The sequence below is a fragment of the Hemitrygon akajei genome, chromosome 6, assembly GCF_048418815.1.
Source record: "Hemitrygon akajei chromosome 6, sHemAka1.3, whole genome shotgun sequence".
Taxonomy (NCBI): Eukaryota; Metazoa; Chordata; class Chondrichthyes; order Myliobatiformes; family Dasyatidae; genus Hemitrygon; species Hemitrygon akajei.
The window spans coordinates 92,094,901-92,113,029 of NC_133129.1; the positions used below are offsets into that span (position 1 = coordinate 92,094,901).

At 49.1% G+C, this 18,129-nt stretch overlaps 1 protein-coding gene across 4 annotated transcripts in view; it reads left to right on the top strand.

Moving 5' to 3' along the window:
• LOC140729270 (rho guanine nucleotide exchange factor 15-like) overlaps positions 1-18,129 on the top strand; it is a 107,517-nt gene that overhangs the window by 49,827 nt on the left and 39,561 nt on the right. For all 4 annotated transcript variants that reach the window (XR_012099300.1, XM_073048852.1, XM_073048853.1 and 1 more), the window contains 5 exons: positions 6,398-6,905; positions 8,359-9,093; positions 12,606-12,666; positions 13,844-13,899; positions 16,872-17,095. Coding sequence is in view for 3 of the 4 variants with exons in the window: in XM_073048852.1 (XP_072904953.1) it covers positions 6,425-6,905; positions 8,359-9,093; positions 12,606-12,666; positions 13,844-13,899; positions 16,872-17,095 (1,557 nt within the window). In the remaining variant the exon portion in view is untranslated. The remainder of the gene's footprint in view (positions 1-6,397; positions 6,906-8,358; positions 9,094-12,605; positions 12,667-13,843; positions 13,900-16,871; positions 17,096-18,129) is intronic.

Genomic DNA, 18,129 nt, shown 5'->3' on the forward strand with positions numbered 1-18,129 from the left:
GACGGAGGGGAAGAAGCTGTTCCTGAATCGCTGAGTGTGAATCTTGAAGCTTTTGTACCTCCTCTCTGATGGTAGTAATGAGAAGAGTGCATGACCTGGGTGTTGGAGGGGGTCGTTAATGATGGATCCCACCCTTCTGAGGCATCGTGTTTGGATGGCGAGGAGGCTGGTGTTGAGCGGCTGAGTTTACAACCCTCCGCAGCTTTCTCTGGTCCTGGGGGGAGTTACAGTATGCGATTGGGATGCATTTCCCATCACTGCCTGTGTGCCCACGTGAGTTTCCTCCGCAGCTTTCTCTGGTCCTGGGGGGAGTTACAGTATGCGATTGGGATGCATTTCCCATCACTGCCTGTGAGGAGATTGTGTGTTCTGCCTGTGTGCCCACGTGAGTTTCCTCCGCAGCTTTCTCTGGTCCTGGGGGGAGTTACAGTATGCGATTGGGGTGCAATTCCCATCACTGCCTGTGTGCCCACGTGGGTTTCCTCCGCAGCTTTCTCTGGTCCTGGGGGGAGTTACAGTATGCGATTGGGGTGCATTTCCCATCACTGCCTGTGTGCCCACGTGAGTTTACAACCCTCCGCAGCTTTCTCTGGTCCTGGGGGAGAGTTACAGTATGCGATTGGGATGCATTTCCCATCACTGCCTGTGTGCCCACGTGAGTTTACAACCCTCCGCAGCTTTCTCTGGTCCTGGGGGGAGTTACAGTATGCGATTGGGATGCATTTCCCATCACTGCCTGTGTGCCCACGTGTTTCCTCCCACATTCCAAAGACAAAGGGGTAGTAAGTTGTGAGCGAGGTGACATTTGTGGGCTGCCCAGCACAGTCCTTACAGGTTTGATTTGATGCAGATGACTCATTTAGCGTATGGTTTGATTTACAGGTGACTGCTAAAGCTAATCTTCAATCCCCCTTGCCCCTTTCCCCACATTGATGAGGGCCACCACATCCAATTTCCCCTCCTGACTCGGAAGTACATTGCTCTTCCTTCGTTGCTGCTGGGTCTAAATGCCGAAACTGCCTCCTGTACAGATCCTTCACCAGATGGTCTGCGCGGTTCAATGTGACGACTTACCCCTACTTTCGCAAGGGGCACTGAGGGGTATGCGGTAAAGGCTGGCCTCGCTGGCAATACCCAGACCCCACGAATTAAAGCAAACAACATCCTCATTCCTTCCTAGTACTGTTTCCCTTCGTAACCTTAAATCAAGTCACTAATAGCCAGATGTTTTTTGTATTGCACCAAATTGGATACAGGTTTATGGCAGTTAATCAAAAGAATTGGCTCGGGGCTGACTTATTTTTCTCAAAGTGTTTGGAACGCCTGGTCTGAAGAGAGCCTGGGAAACAGATCCAATATGACCATTCCTACAGCAGGAATGGGCAGCTTTTAATTTCACAATCCTGATCCGGGTCCTGTCGAGAAAGGCCCAGCCTTCTCCCTCATGGTGCTGTGTTTATGACTTTAGTTCAAGTTCAAGTTGAATTTTCATTCAACCATATGCATGAATGCAGCCGAACAAAACAGAATTTCTCTGGGGCCAAGGTGCAAAACACAGTACCTGTCACACATAGCACAAGGCACGTACAGCACATATGTGATAGTAGGAAAATACAGTCACAGGAACAATATGTAATCCAAGTCCCTGACTGCATGAAGGTTGCAGCAGTCTGCAGTCAAACACAATGCGGCTTGTCTTATGCCGAGCGAAACCTTCGGAGCAGCACAGACACTGCCAGTATGGATGCCACGCCACACCGCCTCCAGCACTTTGGCGGGGCGCCCCGATTCCGACGTCTCTCTGCTGGACACCTGTAAACAGGTGACACTGCACCTTGAGGCCCAGTCTTTGCTATGAACAATGCCACACTGTATCCCTGCCACTTATCAATAAACCAGAGCACTGCACAAGCAGTATCCCACACCGCCAATGTCCAGCAGGGTCCTGCGCTGCCAAGAGCGAGTGACCAACACAGTTGTTCGCTGTTGGACGTCACACTGCCTTCGCACACCAGCCACCGCCTCTGAGCAGCATGGTCTTCACCAAGCCCAGCTCAGTTTCCCCACCAACGAGCAACTCACTCATGGGGCAGGCCTGCAGTGCTTTAAGTTCTTAATGGGTCTTGAGATCATAAAAAAAATATATTTAAAACAAACAGTAATACCTTTGACAATGGGGGCAGGAGTAGGCCATTCAGCCCTTTGAGCCAGCACCACCATTCCATGTGATCATGGCTGATCATCCACAATCAGTACCCTGTTCCTGCCCTCTCCCCATATCCCTTGACTCTGCTATCTTTAGGGGCTCTATCTAACTCTTTCTTGAAAGCATCCAGAGAATTGGCCTCCACTGCCTTCTGAGGCAGAGCATTCCGTAGATCCACAACTCTGGGTGAAAAAGTTTTTCCTCAACTCTGTTCTAAATGGCCTACCCCGTATTCTTAAACTGCGGCCTCTGATTCTGGACTCCCCCAACATCGGGAACATGTTTCCTGCCTCTAGCGTGTCCAATCCCTTAATAATCTTATATGTTTCAATCAGATCCCCTCTCATCCTTCTAAATTCCAGTGTATACAAGTCACTCCAATTTTTCAACATATGACAGTCTGGCCATCCCATGAATTAACCTTGTGAACCTACGCTGCACTCCCTCAATAGCAGGAATGTCTTTCCTCAATACTCCAGGTGTGGTCTCACCAGGGCCCTGTACAACTGCAGAAGGAACTCTTTGCTCCTATACTCAACTCCCCTTGTCATGAAGGCCAACATGCCATTAGCTTTCTTCACTGCCTGCTGTACCTGCATGCTTACTTTCAGTGACTGATGAACAAGGACACCTAGATCTCGTTGTGCTTCCCCTTTTCCTAACTTGACACCAACTTTGGTTGGCCCCGGTAGAAGCCGCTGCATCAGAGTACGCCGCCATCTTCCCAGACTTTAGTGAGGGAGAGATCACGGTAAGACACTTGCGTTCATGGACTGGCTGGTAGAACCTCTGCCTCCCTGCCCCAGTGATCCTAGTTTGATCCCGACCCCTGGCTCTGTGTGTGTGTGTGTGTCAGTGCGTGTGTGTGAAGGGGAGGGCAGGAGGGGTGGGGTAGTTTGCACATTCTCCCTGCGATCTCCTGGGTCCTCCCCCACCCCCGAGGCCTCTCATTTCCGCTCTCATCTCAGCGATATACGGGGTCAGCGGGTTAATCGGCCGACGTAAATTGCCCCACCCTATTCTGCGGATGAGGGGTACAATCTGCGAAGTGTTGAGGGGAATGTGGGGACAGTGACATGGAATGAGTGTGATGGGTGGTTGATGGTCAGCATGGACTCGATGGGCCAAAGGGCCTGTTTCAGTGCTGTATCTCCCTAGAAGCCTCCCACAATCCACACCATTTGAGACTTGCTCCCATTATTTGCCCCTTGGGTGGAGTGTCTGAAGTGTGCAGCTCATTGGATCCAGCTCCGGAGCGTTACGGACACATCCCAGAAACCAGCCTCCGCTCCGTGGACTTCTTAAGGAGAAGAGGGCATGTCCCAGGGGGTGAGGGTCTTTAATGATGCATGTTGCCTCTTGAAGGCTCGTATCACCAGGCCCAGGGACAGCTTCTGTCCTGCTGTTAGAAATCTCTTTAATGGCTCCCTAGTACAGTGGTCCCCAACTGAAACGATGTGATTTGTCGTTATGAAATGATATGAGTCAGCTGCACCTTTCCTCATTCCCTGTCATGCCCATTGTTGAACTTGAACGCACACGAAGTCATCGGTCGCCTAAACGCAGTGACACCCTAGCACCAAGGATCACTGGTTGGACAGGAGGAGGAGTATAGGAAACTGATACAGGACTTTGTGATATGGTGCAACTCAAACTACCTGCGTCTCAATATCAACAAGACCAAGGAGATGGTGGTGGACTTTAGGAGATCTAGGCCTCATATGGAGCCAGTGATCATTAATGGAGAATGTGTGGAGCAGGTTAAGACCTACAAGTATCTGGGAGTACAGTTAGACGAGAAGCTAGACTGGACTGCCAACACAGATGCCTTGTGCAGGAAGGCACAGAGTCGACTGTACTTCCTAAGAAGGTTGGCGTCATTCAATGTCTGTAGTGAGATGCTGAAGATGTTCTATAGGTCAGTTGTGGAGAGCGCCCTCTTCTTTGTGGTGGCGTGTTGGGGAGGAAGCATTAAGAAGAGGGACGCCTCACGTCTTAATAAGCTGGTAAGGAAGGCGGGCTCTGTCGTGGGCAAAGTACTGGAGAGTTTAACATCGGTAGCTGAGCGAAGGGCGCTGAGTAGGCTACGGTCAATTATGGATAACTCTGAACATCCTCTACATAGCACCATCCAGAGACAGAGAAGCAGTTTCAGCGACAGGTTACTATCGATGCAATGCTCCTCAGACAGGATGAAGAGGTCAATACTCCCCAATGCCATTAGGCTTTACAATTCTACCGCCAGGACTTAAGAACTTTTTAAAAGCTATTATTAATGCTTTTTGAGATAGTGATTTAGATGCATATCATATTTTTTACTGAGTTAAGTATTGTATGTAATTAGTTTTGCTACAACAAGTGTATGGGACATTGGAAAAAAAGTTGAATTTCCCCATGGGGATGAATAAAGTATCTATCTGTCTATCTATCTATCTGGTTGGCCTCGGGTAACTGGCCGCCTTGCGCGGCCGGCAAGAAGTGCTGTTGCTACCGGCCTGGAGCGCGGACGGATGGCGCCGCCTCTAAACCTGTTCACCACACCAAATGTTCGTGGGGAACCCGGTGCTAAAATATTTGCAGACGATCTAATTTGGGCTCAGGGTTTCATAAGTAGCAGAGCAGCTACCTCGCTGCGATCTATTGAAAGTCATCCCTCGAGCCAAACTTTTGTCGGCAGATAGATCCCACCTACCTACAAGGAGGGCGGGCACGCGCCCGGTCACACTCCTCGCTCGGTCGGTTGCTCTCTCCGGACTGCGACCGCCGTGGCCCCGGTACGGGGACCTCCAGCCCTTACCTTATCCTCTCACTGGTGTGTTGCAATGATTTTATATGTTCATACAAGGAAAATATGCGCTGTGTGTTTAATATCCAAACGTTACTTAAAATGTTACGATGCTATTGACTTATATGTGAGTTATAATTGACTTAACACGTTGTCTCATTTTTACTATGCACTGTACCAGCAGTTATGGTCGAAATGACAATAAAAGTTGACTTGACTTGACTTGACTTGACATTCATGTGAGGAAAATATGCACTGTGTGTTTAATATTAAATTCGTTAGATAAACCCTTTTAGAAACGAAATTGAGTCTATTAGCCACTTACAAGTGACTTATCACCTACATTCAGGTTGTGATTAACACCCCCACCCCCCCCCCCCGGTCGGCCCGTCTGCAAGAATATTGTCAATATTAAACCGGTCCACGGTGCAAAACAGATTGGTGACCCCTGCCATCGTACAATAAGCTGGACTCTTGACCTCACAATCTACCTCCTAATGATCTTGCACCTCATTGTCCGCCTGCACTGCACTCTCTCTATCGTTGTTACATTTTATTCTGCATTGTTGCTGTTTTATCCTGTTCTACCTCAATTCACTGTGTAGAACATAGAAGAGTACAGCACAGGAACAGGCCATTCGGCCCACAATATTGTGCTGTACCAGCTAAAAAACAAATCAAAAACACCCAAAAACACTAATCCCTCCTACCTACACCATGTCCATATCCCTCCATCTTCCTCACATCCATGTGCCTGTCCAAATGTCTCTTAAAAGCCTCTAATGTATTTGCCTCTACCACCATACCAGGCAGAGCATTCCAGATATCCACTACCCTGAGTAAAAAAAACGTACTCCAAACATCGCCTTGAACCTACCCTCTCTCACCTCTGGTATTAGAGATTTCTACACTGGGAAACGTACTCACTGTCTACTCATAATCTTCTCAACCTCCATCAGATCTCCCCTCAGCCTCTGCCTCTCCAGAGAAAACGACCCAAGTTTATCCTGCCTCTCATGACAGCACATGCCCTGTAAACCAGGCAGCATCCTGGTGAACCTCTTCTGCACCCTCTCCAAAGCCTCAACATCCCTCCTATAGTGGGGTGACCAGAACTGTATCAATACTCCAGATGTGATCTATTTATAAAGTTACAACCTCTTGATCTGATCTGTATCAACAGTGTGCAAGACGTACTTTTCACTGTATCTCAGTACATTGGACAGAAGACTACAAGACAAAAGAGCAGAATTTGGCCATTCAGCCCATCTGGTCTGTTCTGTCATTTGGTCATGTGACAACAGTCAACCCATACTGTTGCCAATAGCTGCTGGTAATTTGCCTCTCTCATGAAATATTTTCCTCTTCTCCCCCCCCCCCCCCCCCCACCCTGGTTTGACTTGCAGGTTAGTGCCAAGACGTTTGTAATTAGGATGGAGCAGCCAGGGAGGGTACCGCTGGACGAGGAGAAACGGCTTCTGAAGCCTCCACTAAAACCGAAACCCCCGATGCTTGCCCGCACTGCTAGAATCCAGGACGATGGTTCGCAGGGGGCCGACAAGCAGCAGCCCGATCATCCTCCAGTTCCTGCTAGGAGTCAGCCTCCGGAGACTGCGGCGGCCGGCCAACCTTTGCACAGCTCAGGAAATGTCCAGAAGATCCGGGAATTGTTCGACAAGTCCACGGGCCCTCCAAATCCCGGGAGGCTGGAGAAGAAGCCCCTGGGCGTCAGGCGGTCGGAGTCGGCGCGGGAGGCTACCGTGGCCCCCGTCCCAAAGCCGAGGGTTCAGCGGAAGCACGTGGTGAGGTCGGCGGCCTCGCAGGAGGAGCTGGCGAACCACAGCGAGAAGCGGGTGGCATCGGCAGCCACGCGGGCTCCCGTCGCTCCCCCCCTGAGCTGGGGCATCCCAGGAGGTAGGTCTGGATAAGGTCACTGAAATGTGCTGTGAAACTCATTGCTTTGTGGCTGCAGTGCAGATCTTAAAGATAAGTTAACAAAGGGAACAAATACTGCAAGAGAAGAACAGTGAGGTAGTGTTCATGGACTATTCAGAAATCTGATGGTAGAAGCTGTTCCTAAAATGTTGAGTGTGCATTTTCAGGCTCCTGTAACCCCTCCCTGATGGTAGTAATGAGAAGAGGGCAGGTTCTGGATGGTGAGGGTGCTTAATGATGGATGCTGCCTTGAAACTTGAAACGCTCAACCCTCTCAACCATCATTAATATAGGCAGTAGCACGTGCACCACTCTCTGCATTCCTGGAGTCAATGACCCCCTCTTTGTTTTTGCTGACACTGAGGGGAGAGGTCACTGTCATGACAACACGTCACTAGGCTTTCTATCTCCTTCCTGTGCTCAGACTCACTGTTGTCGGAGATAGGGGCCCATGATGGTGGTGTCATCTGCTGATTTGCAGATGGAATTGGAGCAGAGCCTGGTTACAGAGATCTTCTGCCCAGTGGAGCGGGGTTGGAGGGTAGGAGAGGAAGGAATGCCTCGGATGAGTGGGGTCTTTACCACCCACCAACCTACCCCAAAACCACTACTTCATCATTTCATGTCAGAATCACCTTCTGAACAGACACTCCTGTAACTAACATCACTTTATGAGCATACAATCAGTCTATGTATATAAACTATATACTTTTATAGTTCTGACGAAGGGTCTTGGCCCGAAACGTCGACAGTGCTTCTTCCTATAGATGCTGCCTGGCCTGCTGCATTTTGTGTGTTGCTTGAATTTGCATCATCTGCAGATTTCCTCGTGTTTGCTAATACATTTATTGTGTTTTTAATGCTTATTGAGATACAGTGTGGAATAGGTTCTTCCCGCCCTTCGAGCCCCACTGCCCAGCAGCCCCCGAGTTAACCCTAGCCTAATCACTGGACAATTTACAATGACCCATTAACCTACCAACCGGTACGTCTTTGGAGTGTGGGAGGGAACCGGAGCACCTGGAGGAAACCCACGCGGTCACGGGAAGAACGTACAAACTCCTTACAGACAGCGGTAGGAATTGGACCCAGGCTGCTGGTACAGTAAAGTGTTGTGCTGACCACTATGCTACTGTGCCACCCAATTTTTTATGCTGCATCAGATCCAAAGCAGAATCATTTTGTTCTTGTGTACTGAAGAATGACAATAAACCATTTTGACTCTCGAGAGGTGTAGACAGAGCCCGTGGAGGGGAGGCTGGTTTCCGTGATGTGCTGAGTTGTGTCCACCTCCCCCTGTCACGGGCAGAGCAGTTGCTGTTCCAAACGTCAGGCTAGGAGTATCCAGGGCAAAGACTAAAGGGTTAAGGATATAACCTGCTGCCTACCCTTACTGACTGAGTGACCTGATCATTGTTTCTACCCTCTGCAGACCCTCAGGAGGAGACAGCGCTGGAGAGCGACAAAGAGCCGGCCGAGACGGTGGACGAATGGTGCTGCCCTCCCAACTGCCCGTGCCTGTGTCACAGGAAACGTCCCGGGATGGTGCTGGTGTGGAGACCTGCCCCAGCTCCTGAAGGGGCCGTGCGGACCGCTGAACCCCCATCGGATTCCTCGGAGAGCGACGGGGAGCCGTTCCACTACGTCCTTCCCATCAGCGAGGCAGCCGACTGCCGCCAGGACTCGCACCTCCCCACAATCACCCTGGAGGTGGTCGGGTCCGATGGTCCGGCGGGTGCCGTGGTCCCGGAGGTAGGGAATGGCAGCTCCGCTTGGCCGGATGGGCGTCACAAGCCTCCCGACCTGCCCGGCAATGTAACTGACACTGGCCGTGAGACTCCACCGTTCGGGCGGGCCAACCCACTGCCAAAGCCACCGCGTCATCACAAGCCCGCGCTGGCCGGCGCCCCACACTTCCCCAGCAGGAGGCTGGCGCAGATGCGGAGGTCCGGAGCCCCCCTGCCCGCCCAAGAGCGCCACCCGGACCAACTCTCTGACTGTGTGGATCGGCTCGACCTCCACGTCCCGAAGACAAACCTCTCCCCCCTTTCTCTGCCCCTGCTGGCTGGGACAGTCCTGAAGCTGCCCAGCCCCACTGTGACGAGGTCGGCCCCGCCCAGCCCCAGTGAGAAGCACAAGCAGTTGACCTTCGACCAGGTAGACGGGGGTAAGTGTGCCTTTCACACATCTTGTCGCTGCAGTACCCTCCCCCCTTTGTTGGCAAAGTTTATGACAAGTTACTGTTGGATCTTGTTATTTTCTGATAGAATTCCTCCAAGGGTCAAGAATGGCGAGCGGTCTTAATTTTTCACGATCATTTATTTCAAAGCCCAAACAAACACATATACTAAGCAAATGAAGTAAAGGGCCTGAGGGGAAAAAAAGCGGAAATGAAGGAACAGCGAAGGAGGTGAAGATAAAGTGATGGAATCTCTGAAAAATCCATCACCTTTATGATCGAGTTGAGGGAAATTTCTTAGATAAAATAAACCAGTCACTGGCTTGTTAGTTAATAGGCTACATAATTAAAACAATCCCATCACGTGGGTAATGCGTTAACACTTAGCCAATGAAAAATGAGGAAGGTGGTAAACCGTTAGTTTAGCTGCTGTACCGCTTTCTGCCTCTAAGTGGGGGTGAGCCACCGCGTACTGTGAAAAATACATGGATTTGTTAATTGCAAATGATTAAAATATAACTTTAGTAAAAGTATAAATGATTGAACTACAACTTTAGTCTTACATTAATCTAATAACTTATAAAAGGTATTTAAAAAAAAAGTGACTTCCAATAAATAAGAAAACAGAGAGTAGCAACCTACATTAAAGCAGCCCCACCTGTCCAGGATAACATTTTTCCCTTGTGGTGCCCAGTGAACTCCTCCGTGATACCAGTGGAAACCACGTTTCCTCTCCACAGTTACATACATGTCCCTGGAAGATCGTCAAGAAGTCAACCTGGATAGAAGCCTCCACGGCCAGCCCCTAGCCTCAGGAGCAGGTTAACTTGGACATCCTCCCTCCCTCCCTGCCCTTCCTCCTTACCGGATGACCAAATATGAAGAGGGTAGAGGTAAAGAGCAACTGGAAGTCGAGGGGCAGCCCCCTCAGATATGCGAGTAGGTGCTGCAGCCTTGATATAGATGCTGCATGGTTCCTTCCAGCTCGAGTTCTCTCTCACGCCTGTACTCACCACCTCCAGTGCAGCAGGGGGCAGCACTGCCTGCATCCTTGTCGGCAGACAATGGCCATCAGGATCCCGGGGCTCTGTGTAGAATCATTGAGAAATACAGCACATATACAGGCCCTTCGGCCCAACTGATCCATGTTGAGCTTGGTGACCACCCAGCAACTTCCGATTTCCTGTGCTGAACCCATCTCCCTCTAATAGACATGTCCAATCGCTTCTTAAATAATACTTCTGTACCTACCTCAGCTGGCATATACTCAACACCTTTTGTGTGCCCCTCAGGTTATTCTTAAATCTTTCTCCTCCCAGCGTAAATCTATGCTTCTCGTTTTCGATTCCCCTACCCTGGAGATCACCTCATCTCAATTTTCAACATTTCTCTGAGCTTGACCCTCATTTTCCTACGTTCCATCCTGGCCACCTCTCCCTGTAACTCAGGTCTTTAGTCCTGGCAGCATCCCTGTGGACCTCCTCTGCACAGTTTCCAGTTTAACCACTTCTTTCCCAAAACGGGGTGAACAGAATGACACACAGTGCCCAAAGTGGGGCCCCATGAGCAACTTGTACAACTGCAGCATTATGTCCCAACTCTGGTACTGGAGGCTACTTGTCTGCCTGTGAAACTGATTTCAGTGAACTATTCAGTTATATCTCTGTTCCATTTCACTCCCAATTGCCCCGCCCTACGAGTCCAGTTGTGGTTTGACCTTCTAAAATTCATCATCTCAGGCCTGATGTGTGCAAAGTGTCAACTCCAAAGCCCCACGCTACTGAGTCAGAGCGTAGCCCCTTATCACTGAAGTGTCAACTCCAAAGCCCCACGCTGAGTCAGAGCGTAGCCCCTTATCACTGAAGTCTACCGGTCTTGGTAATGCCACCATGACCATACAGACATACTTTATTGATCCTGAGGGAAACTGGGTTTCGTTACAGCCGCACCAACCAAGAATAGTGTAGAAATATAGCAATATAAAACCATAAATAATTAAATAATAATAAGTTAATCATGCCAAGTGGAAATAAGTCCAGGACCAGCCTATTGGCTCAGGGTGTCTGACACTCTGAGGGAGGAGTTGTAAAGTTTGATGGCCACAGGTAGGAATGATTTCCTATGACGCTCAGTGTTACATCTCGGTGGAATGAGTCTCTGGCTGAATGTACTCCTGTGCCTAACCAGTACATTATGGAGTGGATGAGAGTCATTGTCCAAGATGGCATGCAACTTGGACAGCATCCTCTTTTCAGACACCACCGTCAGAGAGTCCAGTTCCACCCCCACAACATCACTGGCCTTATGAATGAGTTTGTTGATTCTGTTGGTGTCTGCTACCCTCAGCCTGCTGCCCCAGCACACAACAGCAAACATGATAGCACTGGCCACCACAGACTCGTAGAACATCCTGAGCATCGTCCGGCAGATGTTAAAAGACCTCAGTCTTCTCAGGAAATAGAGACGGTTCTGACTCTTCTTGTAGACAGCTTCAGTGTTCTTTGACCAGTCCAGTTTATTGTCCATTCGTATCCCCAGGTATTTGTAATCCTCCACCATGTCCACACTGACCCCTTGGATGGAAACAGGGGTCACCGGTGCCTTGGCCCTCCTCAGGTCCACCACCAGCTCCTTAGTCTTTTTCACATTAAGCTGCAGATGATTCTGCTCGCACCATGTGACAAAGTTTCCCACCGTAGCCCTGTACTCAGCCTCATCTCCCTTGCTGGAAATAGGAGCAGGAGTCGGCCATCGTTCCTGCTCCGCCATTTGAATAAAGTTGTATGTGATCTGGCCATGGACTCAGCTCTGCCTACCTGCCTTTTCCCCGTAACACAACAGACCCTTAGTCCAGAGCAGAGCTTCGAGCTGACCAAGCCCAACTCCAAGCCCAACTCTTATCTCAGGCCCCAGATACCCTGACCATCTCAATTTGGCTCTGCACTTAAGTCGTTGATCAAACATTGAGTTCAGTCGCTTTGATACGCACTGCGGCCTGGACCCCTTTGCCTTGATTTGGCCTGTACCCAACCAGTCCAATTCAGACTAGTGCTCAATGTATATCTTGAACAGTTGCAGGCCCAGCACCGACCCCTGCGGCAATCTGCTGTCCACTGACTGCCAACCAGAAAAACAGGCATTTATCCCAACACTCTGCCTTCTATTGGTTAACCAATCCTCTATCCATGTTAGTACATTAACCCCAACTCCATACATCCTTATCCTTTGAAGAATGGCATGTTTAGCTTACGTGGTCTGGTGTTGCATTGCCAATTCGCATATCTGTTCCTGTCGGGATTGAAGCAGGGAGCAAAACTCCTCCTCTCCTTGAGTGTATGCTATTCGAGGTGTGTCACGTGAACGGAGGTCGAGGGCAAGAACTGTGGTTGGGTTGCCCGGCTGTGGCATCACTCCTCACCATTCCTGTCCACGTTGATGCGCCTCGCTGGCTGGGAAGCCATCATGTGCTGAACTTCTTACTTGGTGCATGTGTTTGACAGGTGAGGACGAGAACTTGACGAGTAACCTGTACGAGATTCACCTGGACATCCTTGAGAGAAGGTAAGATCGACAATGTGGACATTACCAGGAAAATACACTATCCTGTGAGGGGATGGGACTCTGGAGCTGGTGGTCTAAGCTTCAGGGATGTTCTGAACCTGCTGTAGACTTCCTGAGTGCGTTTTGGGCCCACATATTGAAGTCACTCATTCATTCATTATGTGGCGTGTCGTATGACCGGGGTGATCAAGTCCATCTGTGACCAGGATTGTTCTTGGCATTTTTTTCCACAGAAGTGGTTTGCCATTGCCTTCTTCCAGGCATTGTCTGTACAAGATGAGTGACCCTGATCTCCAGAGATTGTCTGCCTGGCATCAGTAGTGATATGCACCAGCTGTTCGGACTGTGTTGGTCGTTGATGCAAACAACGTGTTTTACCCTATGTTGCAATGTACATGTGACAAATAAAGTTAAAAAGTAGAATGATATAGAGAGAAGGGCATCTTCATCACCTTGTAAGCTTCTGACCTCATTTGGCCTATCATGTGGGCCAGTCACCATGGCAACCTGCACTGTGAGATGTGGGCCCTCTTGGCCTAGCCAAGGGCCTGAACGCCAACCATGGTGTTAACTAGACAGGACTGGAGCTCCCAAACCTTTGGGAATTGGGAAGAATGCGAACTGAAGGCATTCAAGGAGGGAATAAATGGAAGAGTGGCATTTATACAGCAACTTTCATAAAGGGCAGAGGTGTAGAATGAACTTAATGCTTAATGAGGGAAAAATTAGGCCAAAAATCAGCTGTTGTAAAAGTATCAAGCCCAAAAGCTAAAAAGGAGTTTGAAAGAGTGGATTGCCACAGTATTTTTCTTAGGGTAGGTTTGTCTAAAACTAGAAGCCAAGGGTTAAGATAAGAGGGGTTAGATTAAAGAGAATGAGGAGAAACTTGCCCCCCCATATCCCCTCTTAATTTCTTGCCTCTCACCTTAAACCTATGCCCTCATTGACAAACTCACTAAGAGAAAAAAATGGTTCTTAATCTTTCTCCTTTTCTATCCCCCTCATAATTTTGTACCCCTCTCTCCTCTCCCACCCCAACAGCCTCAGGGAAAAGAAGCCAGCCATTCCAATCACTCCTGATAACAGGAACGCTCCAACCCAGTCCATGGGTACAACCGAATCCTCTCAGCTTGTTGTAGTAATATATAAACAACCGTTGTTATCCTTTTCTTTGTAGATCTTCAAAGCCTGAGAGAGGGGATGTGAAAGATTGGGAATCTCGATTCGAAAGCGGTAAAAGCATTTGTCAGTCGTTGTGGTGTGGTGGTTTTGTGAGTTTGGCTGGATAGTGAGCGCAGTCATCTCTCTGGGATGACAGATGAAGACCCCTTGAGATAAGCTCCATCCCAGAAGGTTCGAGGAGGGAGTTCCGTTCTCCGAGTGTCCTGAATCAGAATCAGAATTATCACTGACGTAAATTTGTTATTTTGTAGCAGCAGTACAGGGCAAAGTCATAAATTACTATAAATTAAAAAATATATAGTGGTAGTGTTTATTGGTTCAAGGACCATTCAGAAATCTGATGGAGGATGGGAAGAAGCTGTTGCTAAAATGTTGATTGTGGGTCTTGAGGCTTCTGTACCTCCTCCCTGATGGTAGTAATGAAAAGAGGGCATGACCCAATTGGCAAGAGTGCTTAATGACCGATGCTGCCTTCTTGAGGCAAAGTGTCTTGCTGATGTCCTTGATGGTGGGTGGGGTTGTGCCGGTAATAGAGTTGGTTGAGTTTACAACCCTCTGCAGCTTCTTGCATTCCTGAGGTTGGAGCCTCCATATCAGGCAGTGAAGCTGCCAGATAGAATGCTCACCGCTGTACATCTGTAGGAATTTGTAAGAGTCTTTGGTGACGTGCCAAATCTCCTCAAATCCCAATGAGGTATAGCTGTCGCATGCTTCCTCATGATTGCATCGCTGTGTTCGGCCCAGAATAGATCCACTGCACAGGAGCTCGAAGCTGCTCACTCTTCCCACCGCTGACCCCTCGATGTCTGTCCTCCTGACTTACCCCTCCCAGAATACTTTCCTTGGTCTTGCTGATGTTGAGTGTGAGGAGCAGTTTTGGAGAATGTGTCTTTGAGGATGCTCATGAGCGAGATGGGGCCTTTAATGGGATCAAGAGTTCTGGGGCAACACACATAAAATGCTGGAGGAACTCAGCATCTATGAAAATGAATAAACAGTCGGCGTTTCAGGCCGAGGCCCTTCACCAGGACTGGAAAGGAAGGGGAAAACCAGAATAAAAGGGTGGAGGGAGGGGAAGGAGGATAGCTAGGAGTTGATAGGTGAAGCCAGGTGGGTAGAAAAGATAAGGCTCTGGAGAGGAGGGAATCTGATAGGAGAGGAGAGTGGACCAGAGGAGAAAGGGTAAGAGGAGGGGATCCAGTAGGAGGTGATAGGCAGGTGAGAAGAGGTAAGAGGCTAGAGTGGGGAATAGAGGAAGAGGGGTGGGGGAGGGAAATTTTTTTACCGGAGTAAGAAATTGATGTTCATGCCATCAGGTCAGAGGCTACCCAGACAGAATATGTGGTGTAGCTGTCCTCCACCTTGAGGGTGGCCTCACCTTGGCACAAGAGGAGGCCATGGAGCGACACGTCGGAACAGGAATGGGAATCTGAGTTAAAATGTTCTGGGAACCAAAGAAGAAGGTAGAGCTGAGGCTGAGATCAGAGCAGACATGATCTTACTCAACGGTGCAGTAGGCCGAGGGGGCTGTGTGGACGGATACGACCGTGAGGTGGGAGGTGAAGGGGACGGTCTGACAAAGAAGGGACGATGGGATTGCTCTATGGTGACATCACAACATTGACTGCACTGTTTGGTGCTAGGAGGGCTCGCCCTGTGACTAGGGTAACCAGGGTTAGCCTCTCTTGAAGAAGCTTTGATGAAGGAGAGCAGAATCCAGGGTGGGTATTGGCAGGTCCATGGCTGAACCCTGAAGGGGGCATAGTGTACATGAGGAAACAAGTTGGCGGATAGTAACTCACTACGTACACTAACTCGTTGCTCCTTTTTTTGTAGTATTCATTTATTTTTGTAATCTACAGTAATTTTAAAACTTTGCAGCATGCTACAAGAAACCCACACAATCGCAGGGAGAACTTCCCCCAGGGCATTCCAGTTTGCCCCCACAAGCCAAAGACATAAGGGTTACTAGGTTAGTTGGTCTTGTGGCAGTAATTGAGTGGTCTGAGCTTATGGGCTGGAAGAACCTTTCACTGTGCTGTATCTCTAAATAAATATATTTTGTGGAACAGTAAATTTCGTGTCATATATGCCTAGTGCCTCCTGTATCTAATAAAGTGGCCACTGAATGTCTGTTCATGGTCTTCTGCCGCTGTGGCCCGTCTGCTTCAAGGTTCAACATGTTGTGTGTTCAGAGATGCTCTTCTGCACACTACTGTCAGCTTGAACCAGTCTGGCCATTCACCTCTGACCTTTCCCTTTTATTTATTTTTTGAGATACCCTTATAGTCCTTCAACCGCAGTGCCCAGCAGCTGCCCGATTTATCCCCAGCCTAATCACAATTTACAATGACCAATGAACCTACGTCTTTGGACTGCGGGAGGGAACAGGAACACCCAAGGAGAACCCACACGGTCACAGGGAGAACATACAAACTCCCTACAGGCAGCAGTGGGAATTGAACCCTGGTCACTGGTACTGTAAGGCATTGTGCTAACCACTACGCTACAGTGCCACCCCCTCTCATTAACAATGCATTTTCACCCACAGAGCTTACGCTCGCTGGATTTTTTGTTTTGTTTTTCATGCCTGTCTCTGTAAGCTCTAGAGACTGCTGGGCATGAAAATCCCAGGAGATCAGCAGTTTCTGAGATACTCAAACCACCCCATCTGGCACCAGCAAGCATTCCACAGTCAAAGTCACTTATTTCACAATTTTCCCCATTCTGATGTTTGGTCTGAACAACAACTGAACCTCTTCACCATGTCTGCATGCTTTTATGCATTGAGTTGCTGCCACATGATTGGCTGATTAAATATTAGTATTAATGAGCAGATGTGTCCAATGAAGAGGCCACTGAGTGTATATCAGTGACAATAAATCTGATTCTGATTCAAGGTGAGGGTGATGTGAATGGATAGTGCCAGGTAAACGTGGAGGGGAAAGCGATTCAGTGGCTGGGTGGGGGTAGAATTGTTGAAGATGGGCTGAGTGGTCTCACATCTCCTTGCTTGATCATAGAGCCTTTGTATCAGACCTACCGAGACACGGTGATCCACAAGGAGATCAGGCGGCAGACGCTGGTGAGGGACTCGAGCAAGACCAGCGAGGACTACATGTACGAGAGTGTCCCCTTCATCACCACCACCGAGAAGGTCAGCAGCTCCCTGTGGCAAGACCTGAGCGTGGTGCAGCAGAGCGGAATCCTCAACACCCTCAGCAAGGAAGAGCGTAGGCGGCAGGAGGTGAGGGCCACCTCTTCTCCGTGAGGTCACTGTTCCTCACACCTCTCTCTGTACAGAATCTATAGCACTGAGGCAGTGGTATGGCAGGTAGAGCCACTGCCACACAGTGCCAAGGATCCAGATTCGATCCTGACCTTTGGCTGTCTCTCTCACTCTCTCTTTCGCTCTTTCTATCTCTTTCTCTTTTTCTCTCTCTCTTGCTCATTTTCTGGGTTTCTGTCTCTCTATCTCTCTCTCCCTCTCTGAGTCTTTCTCTATTTCTCCTCCCCTTCTCTGTTTCTCTCTCCCTCTTTCTTTCCTCTATTTCTTTCCCTCTCTCCTCTCTCTCTCCCACCTCTCCTCTCTCTCTCTCTCTCTCTCTCTGTCCCACCTCTCTCCTCTCTCTCCCACCTCTCTCTTCTCTCTCCCACCTCTCTCTCTCCCACCTCTCTCCTCTCTCTTCTTTCTCTCTCTCTCTCTCTCCTCTCTCTTTTTCCTCTATTGCTCTTTCACTTTCTCTCTCTCACCGGGCAGGATTGGGTTCACTGACTGCCGTCTGTACCTTACCCCTCAGTGTGTGAGTGGAGGAAGTGAGGGTGGTGGGAATATGAGGGTGAATGAAATGTGGTTGGTGTAACTGGCTGGGTGATAGTTCCGTTTGGCAGAGAAGCCCCTGTTTCTGTCTCTGAATGATTCAAATTCATTATCTTTACACACTTCTCTAATAAATGGGTTTCAGAATTAGGCTTATTATCACTGACAAGTGTTGTGAAATTTGTTGTTTTGAGGCAGCAGGACAGTAAAAGACATGAAAATTACCCTAAGTTATAAAAATGAACAGTACAAGTGAGGTTGAGTTCACGGGCTGTTGAGAAATCTGATGCCAGAGAGGAAGACGCTTTTCCTAAAATGTTGCATGTGGTGTTCAGGCTCCTGCACCAGTAATGTTGTGTTGCAATGCACAGACTGTGTCCCTTTCCCTCCTCACTGCTCTCTCCTACATTACGACTCTGACTGTAGTCACCTATCGTCTGAAACGTGCTTTTCAGATTCTT